This window comes from Tachysurus fulvidraco, unplaced genomic scaffold (assembly GCF_022655615.1).
Source record: "Tachysurus fulvidraco isolate hzauxx_2018 unplaced genomic scaffold, HZAU_PFXX_2.0 HiC_scaffold_41_np12, whole genome shotgun sequence".
NCBI classification, from domain to species: Eukaryota; Metazoa; Chordata; class Actinopteri; order Siluriformes; family Bagridae; genus Tachysurus; species Tachysurus fulvidraco.
Window position 1 is genome coordinate 7,501 of NW_025927192.1, and position 17,500 is coordinate 25,000.

At 39.8% G+C, this 17,500-nt stretch overlaps 1 protein-coding gene and 1 pseudogene across 5 annotated transcripts in view; both read right to left on the minus strand.

Annotated features, from left to right (window-relative positions):
- LOC113649826 (calpain-8-like) overlaps positions 1–5,854 on the minus strand; it is a 10,403-nt gene extending 4,549 nt beyond the window's left edge. Inside the window, exons 1-7 of one of the 5 annotated variants that reach the window (XM_027157822.2) lie at positions 5,698–5,804; positions 5,047–5,097; positions 4,150–4,378; positions 1,059–1,128; positions 807–925; positions 572–705; positions 309–483 (exon numbers count right to left, since the gene is read on the minus strand). In XM_027157822.2, coding sequence (XP_027013623.1) covers positions 309–483; positions 572–705; positions 807–925; positions 1,059–1,128; positions 4,150–4,368 — 717 coding nt within the window. In that variant the 5' untranslated portion in view covers positions 4,369–4,378; positions 5,047–5,097; positions 5,698–5,804. Of the gene's footprint in view, positions 1–308; positions 484–571; positions 706–806; positions 926–1,058; positions 1,129–4,149; positions 4,379–4,513; positions 4,552–5,026; positions 5,098–5,697 lie in introns of those variants that run through there. The other 4 variants (XM_027157820.2, XM_047809780.1, XM_027157819.2 and 1 more) reach the window with 4 other exon arrangements.
- Positions 5,855–10,109: 4,255 nt separating this feature from the next.
- Positions 10,110–17,500, minus strand: part of LOC113649825 — a 9,386-nt pseudogene continuing 1,995 nt past the window's right edge.

Here is a 17,500-nt window from a genome sequence, read left to right on the forward strand (position 1 = left end):
GTGTGTGCAGAAAGAATGTGTGTGTGTGTGTTTATGTGTGTGAGCGTTCATAAAGAATGTGTGTGTGTGTGTGTGTGTGTGTGTGTGTGTGTGTGTGTGTGTGTGTGTGTGTGTGCGTGCAGAAAGAATGTGTGTGTGTGTGTGTGTGTGTGTGTGTGTGTGTGTGTGTGTGTGTGTGTGCAGAAAGAATATGTGTGTGTGTGTGTGTGTGTGTGTGTTCAGAAAGAATATGTGTGTGTGTGTGTGTGTGTGTGTGTGTGTGTGTGTGTGTGTGTGTGTGTGTGTGTGTGTGCGTATGTGTGTATTACCCCTTGAGGTGTACCACACCCGATCAAAGCTCTACGTTTCACTGCCTGCTCCATCAGATCCCAGAGATTATCAGGAGCTTCCATTAGGTCGAACGTTCTGTAGACGCCGCCGGTGAAATCATGCAGACCATCAGATATGTACCCACCGTTTAAAGCTGCATACGAACCACACACTCTGACCAAACAAACAGAGAGATCTCACTATCACTAAAACACTTAGAGAGTAAGAGTGGTTCAATCTGAATGGTGAAACCTCCACACACTTGGCGTAGGCTTTCTCCAGCAGCGCAGGCCAGAACTCGTTACGGGTTTTACAGTGGACGAAGATCAGCTGTCCACTGAGTGTCGGTAACTGGTCATCGATCACAACATCCACCCACTTCCCGTGTCTGTAGAACTGTGGAGAGATCTCCAGATGTTGTGTTGCTGTTCTACTAAATGTTCTGCTGTTACATTTACATTCTTTACCTCACCACAAAGTCAGGAATGTTTCCTCACCCTGAAATGAAATATTCCTGCGTAATCCTTATCGAACGACTGACTGTCAGGAATGACCTGGTCCATGATGTCCTTCTGGAATGTAATGGCTCCTATTGCAGCCAAAAACCAGCAGTTTCCTAAACATGAGAAGAACAAAGGAACAAAGAGAGTCTTACTGAGACTTATATATCGGCTCACGATGATTTCTGAATTTGTTTTGTTTAAACTACAGATTTTTAGAGCTGATCATGTGTTTTAATGAATGCTCACCAAGTTCTCCTTGTGAGAAGTCAAACCTGGACTCTCCATCTACAATAAGACAAGGATCATCCACCAGTTCCTGAAAAACATCATCAATGTTTTATTCTCAATCCTCAAATATTATTCTCACTCACTCACTCATCTTCTACCGCTTATCCGAACTTCTCTGGTCACGGGGAGCCTGTGCCTATCTCAGGCGTCATCGGGCATCGAGGCAGGATACACCCTGGACGGAGTGCCAACCCATCACAGGGCACACACACACTCTCATTCACTCACACACACACACACTACGGACAATTTTCCAGAGATGCCAATCAACCTACCATGCATGTCTTTGGACCGGGGGAGGAAACCGGAGTACCCGGAGGAAACCCCCGAGGCACGGGGAGAACATGCAAACTCCACACAAACAAGGCGGAGGCGGGAATCGAACCCCGACCCTGGAGGTGTGAGGCGAACGTGCTAATCACTAAGCCACCGTGTCCCCCTCAAATATTATTATTCAATTCAATTCAAGTTTATTTGTATAGCGCTTTTTACAATAGACAACAAGCAGCTTTACAGGAACATAAACATAGAGCAGAAGGTAAACATAATTAATGATAAAGGAAATAATGAATATTAAAAGAAAAAGAAGTAACAGAATAAAAACACTGGGGGTGTGATTATATAACCTCATCCTCATCTGGGTGACACTGGGGGTGTGATTATATAACCTCATCCTCATCTGGGTGACACTGGGGGTGTGATTATATAACCTCATCCTCATCTGGGTGACACTGGGGGTGTGATTATATATATACAGTCTGATAAATGTTGTATTATTTGTTTCTCACTTATGACATCTATTTTATTGTCTGTCTGTCTCCCTGACTCACTGTCTCTCTGACTCACTGTCTCTCTGACTCACTGTCTCTCTGTCTTTCTGTCTCGCTGTCTCTCTGACTCACTGTCTCTCTGACTCAATGTCTCTCTGACTCACTGTCTCTCTGTCTCACTGTCTCTCTGACTCACTGTCTCTCTGTCTCGCTGTCTCTCTGACTCACTGTCTCTATGACTCGCTGTCTCTTTGACTCACTGTCTCTCTGACTCACTGTCTCTCTGGCTCGATGTCTCTTTGACTCACTGTCTCTGTCTGTCTGTCTCTCTGACTCGCTGTCTATCTGACTCACTGTCTCTCTGACTCCCTGTCTCTTTGACTGTCTGTCTGTCTGTCTGTCTCTCTGACTCACTGTCTCTCTGACTCGCTTTCTCTTTGACTCACTGTCTCTTTACCTGTCTGTCTGTCTGTCTCTCTGACTCGCTGTCTCTCTGACTCACTGTCTTTCTGACTCACTGTTTCTTTGTCTGTCTGTTTGCAATTGCTTTTATTTCTTTATGATGTCTATTAGTAAAATACACGATTGCATGGAGCTGAATTATACGTCACCTGACTCCGTCTATGTCCTCCCTTTAAACTTTATCTTTATATATTATATTCTTCTTAATTAAATAACTATTTGTTCTCTAAAGTGAATATTTCTTAATTTAATACCTTTAATTTAAACTGAATGAGTTTGTATTAAATATGTGCCTTAAACCCATCTCTGTCCTCAAGTCCTACTCTCGCAGACGCTCTCATCCACAGAGCAGAGGTCACAATCCCAGTAACCCCATCTACCCTCCTCTGTTGTGTAAGTCTCAAACACTATTATACTACTAGCTTGATGAGTTGTTAATGGGCCATCAAACGTATTTGTCCATTCTCACGTATTCCATACACCTGTGAATAAACAATATTGGGTGTTGTGTCTATCAAGGCTAAATGTTCTGAAGCAGCTAAAATAAAGACTGCACTGTAGGAAACGATTCTGTGGTCATGTAGATTTGAATTAATGTTTTTCGTTAAAATGTATTCAATATAATTGTGTTTTTGATTTTGAGGCAAATATTTAATTAAATTAAAAAAGTTTGGAATAAAATCTACCCATTGCAGTTAAATAAATCTTAAGCATTATATTTATCTAATCCCAAATGGAGAGAATATTCAGTGAATTCAAATTAATGCAATTTATATATATTTGGCTGAATAACCATTACTTATAAAAATAAATAAACTAAACACAAATAACAAATTTTAACTTTCCAACCTCTACTTAGCATATATGGTGTCTGTAACATAAATATACAAGTACAAGGTGAACCTAAGTGTATGCCTAAATGTAATGAAATAAGTCACGTCAAAATATATTAAAATTGCATCAAAACTAAGTAATTATAACATAATATTTTAAGTATATGACTGAGCCACATGATATGCAAATCTGGAGAAAACTGGATCCATCTGGTGATACTTTCTGTAAACTAAGCAAAATATTTGATTTTGAGTTTTTGACATTAAATACTTAAATACTTATGAAAGTCTAGTTTGTACAAGTAAGTTATTGTATGAAAGGAGGAACGAGTGTGCACGCGACTGTGTGACTGCTAAAAGCAGTGTGCCTCCATCGAATGAATGTTCTAGTGGTTAATTTGTTTATTTCAGAGGAATATGACCATGCATCGCGTTGGCACGTGTGCATTAAGATAATTCGGACGAAGCTGTTCCCGCCCTGGTCCGTGTAATATTAGTTCTTTTTAATATATACAATCTTTTACTGAAAAGGTCTATGTTAGTAATGTTTTAAACTCATGGTATCTTAAGTATGTAACCTAGTGAGCAGCATTAATGTATTCAATGTTAGAGATTTAAGCACTTATGTACGTCGCTCTGGATAAGGGGTCTGTCACATGCTGTACATGTAAATGTAAAAGAAAAAGGACAAATCAACACAACAACACAACACAATCTCCACCAGACGAGGACCTGGGGCTAATTCCTAAGTGAGAGGTTATTAAACAGCAGTAAATCATGGTGAATACGTTACCATGACAACCACAGTTCACACATAATACTGACTCCAATACCAAGTTAAATATTAGGTAGATAAAATGTTGGTTATTAAGGAATGTTTATCATCATTTATGATTTGTCACAAACTGAAGAGTACACTGTAGTGTATAATGCATTAATAATGTGTGTATGACAGTTCATAAGAAGTGATAAATGTGAACATACCGATGGTCTCTTCCACACCACTTTACCCACTTGAGTACGTGCCAGCAGGCCCGAGCCGATGGCACGCCGAGCTGCAGGAAACTTATCGTCCACAAACAGCTCTTTATTGTTCAGACATTTCTGACGAAGTTTGAGAAAATCCTGATCCTGAAATTTCTGAGGATTGTTAAGATCCCCGTCCACATTCAGCTTACGGCGCTTATTCTTCTGAGGAGCCATGAGGAAAATTCTGATTAAAGACAAACATGAGACAAAAAATATCAGCTGAAGAAAAGCAACATGATTTATTACAGCATGAGGTGATGAAAATATCTGTAATTATTATTTATAGAATCAGTAATGCACTCGCTCTGATACAACTCACCTTGGGTTGGGGGAGGGAGAGAGGGAGAGAGAGACAGATATATATATATATATATATATATATATATATATATATATATATATATATATATATTTATATATATATATAGAGAGAGAGAGAGAGAGAGAGAGAGAGAGAGAGAAAGAGAGAGAACAAATAATGAAACTAATAAAACTATTAATAAACGTTTAATTGTTAATTAAAATGCTTTAGATTTCTTTTATATATGACAGACAGACAGACAGACAGACAGACAGCTAGAGGACCAGTAGCTTGAAACACTTAAAGAACATCTAAGGGAAGGGGCGTGTCTAAGGGAATGGGCGTGTCCCATGGAAGGGGCGTGTCTAAGGGAAGGGGAGTGATGAGACCTGTGTGTGTGTGTGTGTGTGTGTGTGTGTGTGTGTGTGTGTGTGTGTGTGTGTGTGTGTGTGTGTGTGTGTGTGTGTGTGTGTGTGTGTGTGTGGGTTTTACACAGAAGAATAAAACATTTTACACACACAACCACTTAACTGTAAAAAAAAAAGGCAGACCCTGACTTGTAGAGATAAGGCTGGAGGAGAGCAGAACGGGTGTGAACACGTCTGTAAAGAGAAGATAAACTTTTCTGTGTGTAAACGCTGAGCTCAGGAACTCAGGACCAACTCCACTGTCAGCTTTCAGTAAAGTCTTTGTTTCACATAAAAACCCCTGAGACACAAAGCACTTCTCTGGCAGAAGTATTTGACACACAGACATGTACAGTAAATATTTATTATACAGGGAGCTGAGTGTTATTGTACTGTTACAGCAGTACTGTTAGGATCGAATGGTTTTAATGGTTTTAATGGTTTTAAATTCCACCTGTGACTTGTTGTGTAAGTAGAACATGATGCATATATACAGATGGTTCTGCAATTAAAACTAGGAAAAGTTCAGCATCATTATTGGTTACATGTAAATGTCCCAAATGTTCATTAGACTCCAAAATATATATAAAAAAGGACATTATTAGTTTTTAGAAGAATGAGCTAGTGGAATAGAATTAGGTGTAAATGTGACCAGATAAATCCTGTGTTAAAGTTATCCAGCTGAACTAAATTCAGCTCTTCAGTACTTTAAAACTTTCAGCATGATAACAGACTGGAGACTAAGATCCAGCTGCTGAAGCCTGTAGTAATAATATATAAATCTCCAGCTCTTACCTGAGCGTGTGGACCTGAGGGTCGTCTGTCGTCTCTCAGCTCCGTGTGAGACTCGGCTCTTTATTCTCTCCTGCAATAAAACACCTTTAATCCGTGTGAATGGAGCGAATGTTGTGCTTCTATGGGAGGAGTTTATTTCTACAGAGCTGCTGGTCTTCTCCTTCCCTCTCACCTTCACACCACTCAGTGCTTTTATAATAATACATTTACATATCTACAGCATTACAGTGCATTAGACATGTTCATGTGATTGGTTTCATAATTAAAATACATTTTATTATTGATTATTCTTGAACAAAGATCACTATTGGCTGCTGAGAAAATGGTTTCTTGTAAATAATAATAATAATAATAATAATAATAATAATAATAATAATAATAATAATAATAATAATAATAGGAGGTGTTTTTTAAACTAATTTGATCTTTCCAAAATTTGTTATAAAATTTACTTCTAATATATTATTATTATTATTATTATTATTATTATTATTATTATTATTATTATTATTATTATTATTAATATTATTAAGAAGAAGAAGATTAATAAGGAGATTTAAAATTATTTAGAGAACTTTTTTAACTAAATTTTCTATGCATTCATTTATTCAAGAAATTCAGTGTTTAAAATATAGTAATAAAATTAAATAAAGATAAAAACCAAAGTTAACAAAGTAGGAGTTAAATATCTGAGTTATTATGAGCCAAAGTCAAGACACTGAGATCAGACACATGTAAAGTCTCGTTAAAGCTCTCAGTTATTGTCAGCTCCAGCGTCAGATTCAGTAACTAAACATTTAAAAGTAAATTTTCGTTTTAAACTCATTTGTCATTTAATCATTTTAACAAAACAATGTTTGTATACTTTTTCATGATTAAGCGGATATGTAAATATTGAATATAAATGAAATATATAGTGTGACACATCCTGCTGTAATCAGACAGGAGTCTTCCTCAGGCTTCTTCCTCCTCCACCTTACAGCTCTATTACAGCATTAACTTTCTGCACACTGTTATTACATGTCATATAACTGCACATCATACTCAAGTATTATTTATTTATATTCTTATAGAATTCATTCTTTTTATTTTGTTTCTTAAATTTATTCTGTTTATGTCAACAGCTAGATTTCATTTCACTGGGCGGTGAAAAATAAATGCTTCGATCTTGAACATTAAGCTGCAATATGTCGAATGTCCGCTAGGTGGCGTTAATATATATTACACTGAAAATTAAATAATACCAGAAGGCAGAAAAGTCTTGTATTATTATTATTATTATTATTATTATTATGTAATAAGACCCACTCATAATGGAAGTCATAACTCTCAGATTAAATATAGAACATATAGTCACAGTGTCTCAGTCAGAAGTTATCTTTGACAATTATCTCATTTCATTTAAATTGCGCTTCGGACACGATATTTACAATTTACCATGTCACCGTGTTAAACGTACATTTACATCTGCTACTACAGAGAGATTTATCAACAGTCTCCCAGAATTATCACCCATGATTAGATCACCATCTGACCCACAGAACTTGATCAGGTGACTATTTAGAGTCAGTGTTTCAGTTCACCCTAAATATTGTAGCGCCACTTAAAAAGAAAGTAATTAGAGAAAAAGAAACTCGCATCCTGGTACAGTGACAACACACAAACTGTAAAACTATCAGCTATGAAATTAGAACGTAAATGGAGTCAAACTAAAGGATCAGTGTTTTGATTAGCATGGAAGGAAAACCTTCATAGCTACAAAAATCTCTCACTGCTTCCAGATCAGTTTATTTCTCCAGCCTTATTGTAGATAACAAAAATAATCCTGCATTTTTATTTAATACTGTAGCAAAATGAACTAGGAATAAAAACACTGTTGAAAAGCGCACACCATTTGTAGCAGTAACTATTTCAGTGGAAAAATTAAAAACATCAGGCATAAAATTCAGACCATTAATTTAATACCAAACAATTTGATAGATAAAGCTGTAGATAATATTTATGTTCTTCATCAGTATTTAGTTTTAATCCCCTACAACAGACTGACTTATTTTCACTGATTTCTTCTTCAAAATATCGACCTGTAAACTGGATCCCTGACCCACATGTTACTTTAAACAGATATTACCAGTAGCTTTACAACCCATTCTAAAGATAATACATTCTTCCCTTAGCACTGGTTATGTGCCGAAATCTTTTAAGCTAACGGTTATCAAACCTGTGATTAAAAAACCTGACCTCGACCCAAACCAGCTGTCCAACTATAGACCAACATCAAACCTCCCCTTTATCTCTGAGATCCTAGAAAAGGTTGTAGCTCAGCAGTTATGTTCAGACCTACATAGGAATAATGTTCATGTAATGTATCAGTCAGGATTTAGGCCTCATCATAGCACAGAGACAGTTAAAGTGGTATATGTCCTGTTACTGGTCTCTGATCAGGGTTGTGTCTCTTTGCTGGTGTTACTTGATCTTACTGCAGCTTTTTATACCACTGACAATGTTATTTTACTTTATAGACTAGAACATGTTGTTGGTGTTAAAGCGACAGCTCTCTCCTGGATCAGGTCTTATTTGACAGATCGATATCAGTTTGTAGATCTAAATGGTGACGACTCTAAACAAAGTAATGTTCGGTGTTCCACAAGGTTCTGTTTTAGGCCCACTGTTTTCTCCCTGTATATACTACCCATTGGTGCAATTATTCATAATCATGGTAACTTCCACTGTTACGCTGATGACACACAGCTGTATGTTTCAGCTCAGTCAGATGTGAGTCAGCAGCTTAATAACATTGAAGATTGTGTGAAGGACATCAGACAGCGTACGCTTACTAACTTCCTCCTGCTTATCTCTGACACACAGAAGATCTTGTACCAGGACCACAGACAGACAGAAGTAAGCTTTCTGATTACAGAGTAACTCTGGATGGTCTTTCTATTACATCATGTGCAGCAGTAAAAGAGCTCGGTGTGATTATTGATACCGGTCTCTCGTTTGAAGCTCATGTAGATAATATCACAAGGGTGTTCTTCTACTAAGATCAGAAATATGATGTCATGACATGATGCAGAAACACTAGGTCATGTAATTGTTACTTCTAGGTTGGATCATTGTAATACTTTACAGCCTGGATGTTCCAGTAGGAGCAGAAACAAGCTCCAGTTAGTCCAGAACACAGCAGCTAGAGTCCTAACTAGAACCAGAAGATATGAACACATCACCTCTATCTTATCCTCACTGCATTGGCTTACAGTCAAGTTTCACATTGATTATAAAACACTATTATTAACCTATAAAGCACTTAATGGTCTCACACCACAGAACCTGAGAGATCTTCTGGTTCTTTATGATCCATCACACCTACTTCGATCTAAAGGTGCAGGATATTTTTTGGTACCTCAAGTACAAAGGTCTCCAGCAGGGGGCAGAGCTTTTTATCACAGAGCCCCACAGTTATGGAACAGACTTCTAATTAGTGTTCAGGTCTCAGACACAGTCTCAGTGTTTAAGTCCAGGATAAAAACACATTTGTTTAGTTTAGCTTCTTATGGATAGCTTTTCTTAGGTAAAGGAGCAGATCTGGAGGGTTCATGTTCATAGAGTGTTTGGTGAACTGGGATGTCTTCATGTTGTCTCCTTACTACCCTCACAAGTCACTCAGGTCTCTCTCTCTCTCTCTCTCTCTCTCTCTCTCTCTCTCTCTCTCTCTCTCTCTCTCTCTCTCTCCAGTGTTCTGAGTTCCTGATTGTCTCTTCTTACGGAGTCTCGTCACCCGGTGGTCTCCCTGCCAGAGATTATTCTGCAGGGTCAGTCAGTGTCTCATGGGATTGTTGTGTATAAAGCCACCCGGAGACTGTCATGTCTTCTTCTGTACCAATGTTGTGTCAGTCAGCTGTATGTTCTGGTGTTTATCAGCAATCAGGTCTGAGCTGAACTCAGAGTTTATGATGACCCATTAGTTCCTCAGGAGCTCTCGGCTGCACTGTTATAAACTGTTGTAGAAAGGACATTATTTACATTTACACTATTTACTGTAGAGTGTCACCCAGATGGGGATGAGGTTCACTTCTGAGTCTGGTTCCTCTCAAGGTTCCTCAAATCATCTCAGGGAGTTTTTTCCTCACCGCCGTCACCTCAGACTTGTTCATCAGGGATTATACTCATTATTATATTGTTTGTGGGATTCTGATCCACATAAATGTAATAAACTGTGTGTATGTGCTGAGATGGTGAGGTTTCTCTGACATAATGAGTCGTTTATCGAACACGTATGGAAGGAGTCTCCAGTGTCAATGCTTCAGGACAGAGGAGTTTTTTGTGGTTTCTATGGTAACAGGATAAGCTGCAGGGTTTGTGAGCGAGTAACTTGGAGATACACCTCAAGGAGATGATATATATGACATCACATATAATTTAACATCAATGGTTTTAATATGTGATATAAAAATAATTCATATATTACGGTTTTAATCGTTACGCACACACAATTTTCAGATAATTGGCTCAGGTGGTTTTGCTTGTCATTGTGCTGAGGGAGAGAAACACACCAACATTGACCAAAACAATACACAATTTAAGACTTCATTTCAGAATAAGGGATTAACCTGTGAACAAAAAGGAAAGAAATGATTTACATGCAAGCAAATGATAAACAAATGGCACAGAAAGTTCAGGTAGGTCTTCATCATCATCATCATCATCATCACACTCCATGTTCACATCAGTTGGATTTAATCCTGTGAACAAAAGAAACACCGATCATTAAAATAAACTCATAACTCGTGACATTTACAGCACAATGTTAAACTCACTCGGAGTGTAACGTCATCTGAAACGTCTGCTGAACAAATCAGTAAACAAATCTAAATTCTACTGTAGAGCAGACAGGTGTGACTCCACCCACAGGCTCCTCCCACTATGGGATAAAGCTACACCTATGGCAGGTTGATGAAGAATAATTTACATTCACAGCATTTGGCAGACGCTCTTACTTTGAGTACAGCGTGAGGACGAAGGAGCCGGTTTCTTTGGGCTTGTAGGTGAAAGGCACCACGAGGTAGTGTCCGGGTTTCAGCCTCAGAAACTCCATAACCTCCCTCCTGTTAGACAAGTCCTTGGACTGGGCCACTGGGGTACTGGAGGAGAAAAAGGCAGCAGAAAAGACTTTCTGATCCTTCAGCTGATGGAGAAAGAAGAGACAGTGAACAGTTAGATAAGATCTGATGCACAAGTGTAAATAATGTGAGGCTTAGAATATAAAAGTGTTCTTACATCTGGAGGAACCTGTAAGAACAAGAAGATAAACAAATCAGACACTTAATATATAATACACACACACACACACACAGATATGTGCACACAATCAATCACACACACACACATACAGAGACACATACACACACAGATATGTCAGATATGTACACAAACATACACACACACACAGACAAAACACACACACAAACATACTGACACACAGACACACACTTACACACACACACACAGACACAAACACACACAGACACACACACACACACACACACATACAAACACACACAGACACAAACACCCACACACACACATATACACACACACACAAGGAGACACTGACCGCAAACACCCTGAACCCGATGTGATGGTTTTGGACATGACGCCTGTGTCTGCTGTTGGGTTTCTGCACCAGAGTCACCAGCAGGTTAAACCCCTGAGCTTCAGCTCTGTCCGTCTCTACAGCCGAGATATTCACCTTATACTGAGGATTCTTCCAGAAAGTCTCTGCATATAGAAATGATCCAGAGACTAATTTTATTCATGAATCGATTGATAATTAGATAATCATTACTACTTTGTGTCGGATTCTGCACACGAGGCTCCTGTCATTAGTGTCTTTTACTGTACATTAGCATAAAGCTTCACGTCTAAAGCTTCTACTATGGACCTGACCATCAGTTCAGCAGGTCTGTTCATCCACTGCTAAAAAAACACCTACGTTTGTTCTCCATGGATCCTCCGGATGTCTTCTCGTCCCACTGGCCTTCATGTGCCGTCATGGTCCAGCTGCGTTCTGATGATCCATCGAGGAACGCTGGGTTCTGACAGCAGATGTCCACATTGGCAAAGTTTTTGCAGAAATCCTCCACCGACATCCTGAGGACAGAATGAAGGAGATAATGTAATGTAATCGTGTAAGGATGATGTTTATTTAATAATGACACATTAATATACGTTTATAAAAAACAACACAGGGCTGAACTTTACCGACCCTCACTACAGATATCGTCCTGTAGCTGAATAAGTTGTCCTGCTGCAACGTGATTGGCTATTTAAAGAACCACATGTACAGGTGTACCTAATAAAGTGGACATTGAGTGTATTTGAGCTCAGAACTTTTGCCATACATACAGATAAATAATTAAAGACTAAATGGATGTTTATCAGTGATCATCTGTTGTTTAAAGCCCAGTGAAAGTACAGAGATGAAGACGAAGATGAAGATGGAGGAGGCCGAGAGCCTCTACATCTTAATTAACATCACAGGATGAGACTCGGGTCTAATCTTCTCTCAAGAGTCACAAAATGTTGAAGTGTTTTCTGTATAATAACATTTTGTAAAATTATTTTGGTTTCAGTGAAACTACAACAATGTTCCTCGATGTTTAGAGCTGCTGTGTTGACCTTTTTTTTTACGGAGGGTTGCCAATATTTCTGTCAGCCACAAATATAATAATGAATAACGCTCACCAGAACTCTCCATCATCTTTACTGTGTAAGAGCTTTGTGCGTTCCTCAGGTTTTACAGACCCCCACAGCGGTGACCTGAAGGATGGAGAAAGAGACGCAAATAAAACAGGAGATCAGAGCTGACGAGTGTGACGCATTAACGTGACGTCCCTCATGTCGGTCTTTTCTCACGCTCTCCTGACACACGTCATATTTCTCACACAGAAAAAACTTTTTAACTATTTATCATATATTTAATAAGCCGCAGCGCCCAAAACGTATCAGTCCGCACCGCTGTCTCTATGGAAACGGGCAGGAACCGAGCGCGTCTCCCCTGGAGCTCTTAGTCGAGCCTGACACTTATCAGGCAATCAACAAGAGGCGACACAACAGCCAATCAGAAAATAGCATTATTGTATCTGGGCAAGATTTAACACAACAACGGATGAAAAAAAAAACATATTCATTAGAGAGGGTATTTTTGATGGTCGGTTTGAACAAAAGCTCAACACGAAACAGCTTGTCTCTGGATGGGACATTGTCCTTAATCATGTCTCTGGATGGGACATTGTCCTCAATCATGTCTCTGGATGGGACATTGTCCTCAATCATGACCCTAAACATGTCTGGGCTTGTGCTGAACTTCTGAGACACGAGCAGCAGCTGAACTCCACATACCTCACACTGAGGTTCCTCTGTTTATGTGTGTGTTAGCATGAGTTGTGTTAGCATTAGCATTCTACAGTGTAGCTGAGGAGGCGTGTCTTCCTGTTTGTTTTCCCGTACACATGAAACATGATGATAGATATGTGAATGTAATGAGTAATGATTAATGATAGGGGGGGCATGGTGGCTTAGTGGTTAGCACGTTCGCCTCACACCTCCAGGGTTGGGGTTCGATTCCCGTCTCCACCTTGTGTGTGTGGAGTTTGCATGTTCTCCCCATGCCTCGGGGGTTTCCTCCTGGTACTCCGGTTTCCTCCCCCGGTCCAAAGACATGCATGGTAGGTTGATTGGCATCTCTGGAAATTTGTCCGTAGTGTGTGTGTGTGTGAGTGAATGAGAGTGTGTGTGTGCCCTGTGATGGGTTGGCACTCCGTCCAGGGTGTATCCTGCCTTGATGCCCGATGACGCCTGAGATAGGCACAGGCTCCCCGTGACCCGAGGTAGTTCGGATAAGCGGTAGAAGATGAATGAATGAATGAATGAATGATGAAGTGCAGAGAGTCGTGATTAATGTGTGGTGTGATGTAGTGCTGCAGCTCAGCATCATAAAGCAGAACAAACAGACGTGTGATCAGTGATCAGTGGTGATGAGTGTGTGTAAACTACCTGTCACTCCAGTCACCGTTCCACTCTTTATGTCCCCATGGGTTCAGGAGACGCACCAGTTTAACTGACTCCCCTTCACTCATCACCTGTCACCACACACAACACACACACACACACACACAATACATACACACAATACACACAGACACAATACAAACAGACACAAACACACACAAACAAAACACACACACAAACAAAACACACACACACACACACAAACACACACATTACGTATAAATTTAAATATCCTACCCAAGTGGGAAATCAACACAAACAGGTGAAGAAATTAACTGAACTCTTGTGAAACAACATTTAAGGTCAGAGTTTTTAAATAAATAACCATGAAATGTACATCAGAAGAGAGATCAGAGTTAAATCTCACACTTTTATACAATATTCTGTTCAAGATAAATATTTAATAAGAACTTCATTATTAACATAATTCACTTTTTAATAATGAACTATACCCCAGAGTTTTATCAGGTGTGTGTTTGGTCATTTCTCCTCCTTCTCACTCGTGTCCCAGGCAGTGTGAGCACTAAACACAGTAGACAGAAGCATGTGAGACGTACCTTGGTCACTCCTGTGACGGTGTAGGCGTGACCCTCCACTATACCGTTAGGGAGCTCAGTGGTTAGCAGAAGTGGCCTGAACAATAACAGATGCAGTAATGTAAGTTAGTGAGTGTTAATGTGGTGTGGTCCTACATCACAGAGTGATGTATCAGTTGTTGTACTGGTAGTGTGTGTTGTGTGTGTGTGTGTGTGTGGTTTCTAGGCTGCAGTAAAGAGACAGGACAATAATTACAGATTAATGCCTCATTAATCTACACTGTTAACATGGAATTAAATAAAATAGTGCAACAAACTGCTGCAATGGTAATGAACGTTTTCATTCAGTATAAAGAACGTTGAGGTTGTGTGTGTGTGTGTGTGTGTGTGTGTGTGTGTAGTGTATGTGTGTCTGTGTGTGTGGTGTGTGGTGTGTGGTGTGGGTGTGTGTGTGTGTATGCGTGTATGGGTAGTGTCTGGTGTGTGTGTAGTTGTAGTGTGTGTGTGTGTAATGTGTAGTGTAGTGTATGTGTGGTGGTGTGTATAGAGTGTGTAGTCTGTGTCTGTATGTGTGTAGTGTGTGTATAAGTGTGTATAGTGTGTGTGTGTGTGTGTGTGTGTGTATTGTGTGTGTGTATTGTGTGTGTATGTGTGTGTGTATGTGTGTGTGTATGTATGTGTGTATAGAGTGTATGTGTGTGTGTGTGTGTGTGTGTGTGTGTGTGTGTTTACCCCTGCTTTTGATCCACAGCCCATACATGATCTGTAGGTTTCTGCTCGATGCAGTAGAGCCCAGTGCTCAGGATGATCTGCCTTCAGTCTGAGTGTTATATAAACTCCTCCAGTGAAATCACACAAAGCCTCAGATATCAAACCACCATGAAGATCTGCATAGGAGCCACACACTCTACACACACACACACACACACACACCAAGACCACCATGTAGATGTGTAAAGGAGACACACACTACAATATTTCAGAGCTGTAAAATAAATATGCATGACGGAACGTGACGTACTTGGCGTAGGCTTTCTCCAGCAGCGCAGGCCAGAACTCATTACGGGTTTTACAGTGAACAAAGATCAGCTGTCCGTTAATTGTGGGTAATTTATCATCAATAACAACATCCACCCACTTCCCAAACCTCCAGAACTGAAAAGACATTAAAGCTCTAATTCATTACAGAATATTTCACAGTCGTGTCTGAACACTCGGTACGTTCAGTACGTTCACTTAAAGCTAATCAGTAATGTTTTAGTAGTGTTGTGTTAGGACTGATTAATGTACACACTCGAAAATGAAATATTCCAGCGTAATCCTTCTGAACGACTGGCTTCAGGGATGATTGATCCATAATCTCTGGCTGAAATGTAATTGCACCGATTGCAGCCAGAAACCAGCAGTTTCCTAAAGAATATTTACAAATAAATAGCAGATAAAATGAGAAAGGATGTTTTGAGGTTAGGGTTAGAGGTTCGGTTAGGGTTAGGGGTTAAGGTTAGGGTTAGGGGTTAGGGGTTGGGGTTAGGGTTAGGGGTTAAGGTTAGGGTTAGGGTTTAGGGCATGGGTCGGCAACCTTAAACACTCAAAGAGCCACGTTTCTCTCAGGGAAAAAACACAGGGAGCCACAAAACCCATTTACATCTAAAAGGAACGACGGCATATATCGTTTTTTACCTTTATGGAAAGTACAGAGACAAAAACTGTAGTGTTGCATTTATGAAATCAACGACCTGCTACCAGGTTAAACGACATTTTATTTCTGCAGGCAAACAAAAATATTTGAACATTTTGAACTAACCTTAACAACAGACGCTCGGTCGAGGTTACTTTAAATAAAATGTACAATGTCTATCGAGTTCTTTCGTATTCATGATCAGGGCTCTCAAGTTTTGAAGACACGGCAGCCGTTGACATCTCCAACCCCCCAACGCGCCCAATTGTTTTTGTTGGTTGTTTGCGTTAAATCTTTCCCAGATACAATAGTGCTGCTTTCTGATTGGCTGTTGTGTAGCCCCTTTTTTTGATTGGCTGATAAGTGTCAGGCTCGACTAAGAACTGAGACGAGTTTGGTTCCTACGCGGTTCCACAGACACGGCGGTGCGGAGTGATATGTTTTGGGCGCTGCGCCTTATTAAATATATGTGTATGATAAATAGTCAAAAGTTTGTCTGCGTGAGAAATACAATGTGTGGCGGGAGAGCGTGAGAAAAGACCGACATGCGTGACTGTCACTCTCAATGCGTGACACTTGATACCATTCATGACATCAACATTTTAACTTGCCGGCTGCAGCGAACCAAAACTGCGTCCGCTTCTGTGTGTCGGATTTCGCAAGTCGGCGGTTATGACGCATATTTTGAGCGACAAAAAATTTAAAGAGGGTTTATTTTTAATGTTACAAGAGCATCATAATCTTAGAATTTAGAATAACATTTTTTTAAACTAACTAAGATAAAATAAATTTAAATTAAATATATATTTTCCAAATCTACAGGGACCCACAGCAGAGGGATGAAAGAGCCACTTGCGGCTCCAGCGCCTCGGGTTGCCGACCCCTGGGTTAGGGTTAGGGGTTAGGGGTTGGAGTTAGGGGTTAGGGGTTGGGGTTAGGGTTAGGGGTTAAGGTTAGGGTTAGGGTTAGGGGTTAAGGTTAGGGTTAGCGGTTAGGGGTTAGGGGTTGGGGTTAGGGTTAGGGGTTAAGGTTAGGGTTAGGGGTTAAGGTTAGGGTTAGGGGTTGGGGTTAGGGTTAGGGGTTAAGGTTAGGGTTAGCGGTTAGGGGTTGGGGTTAGGGTTAGGGGTTAAGGTTAGGGTTAGGGGTTAAGGTTAGGGGTTGGGGTTAGGGTTAGGGGTTAAGGTTAGGGTTAGGGGTTAAGGTTAGGGTTAGGGGTTAAGGTTAGGGTTAGGGTTAGGGGTTAAGGTTAGGGTTAGCGGTTAGGGGTTAAGATCATGAGAAGACGAGCAACACAGGAATTGTAAAAAAAAAAAAAAAAAAACATCAAACATGAACAATAATAACAGAAAAAATCTGATGCAACACAATTTAAATGGTGTCAAAAAGAGAAACATCTGGAACATGGAGAAAAATTCCTCTTATTAGGGCTGGTGATGGAACCACTGTTAATATCTGATTAAATACTAACTCTTCTTTGTTTTTATCTAAATCACTATCCAGAGTCTAAATGGTGATGATGGTG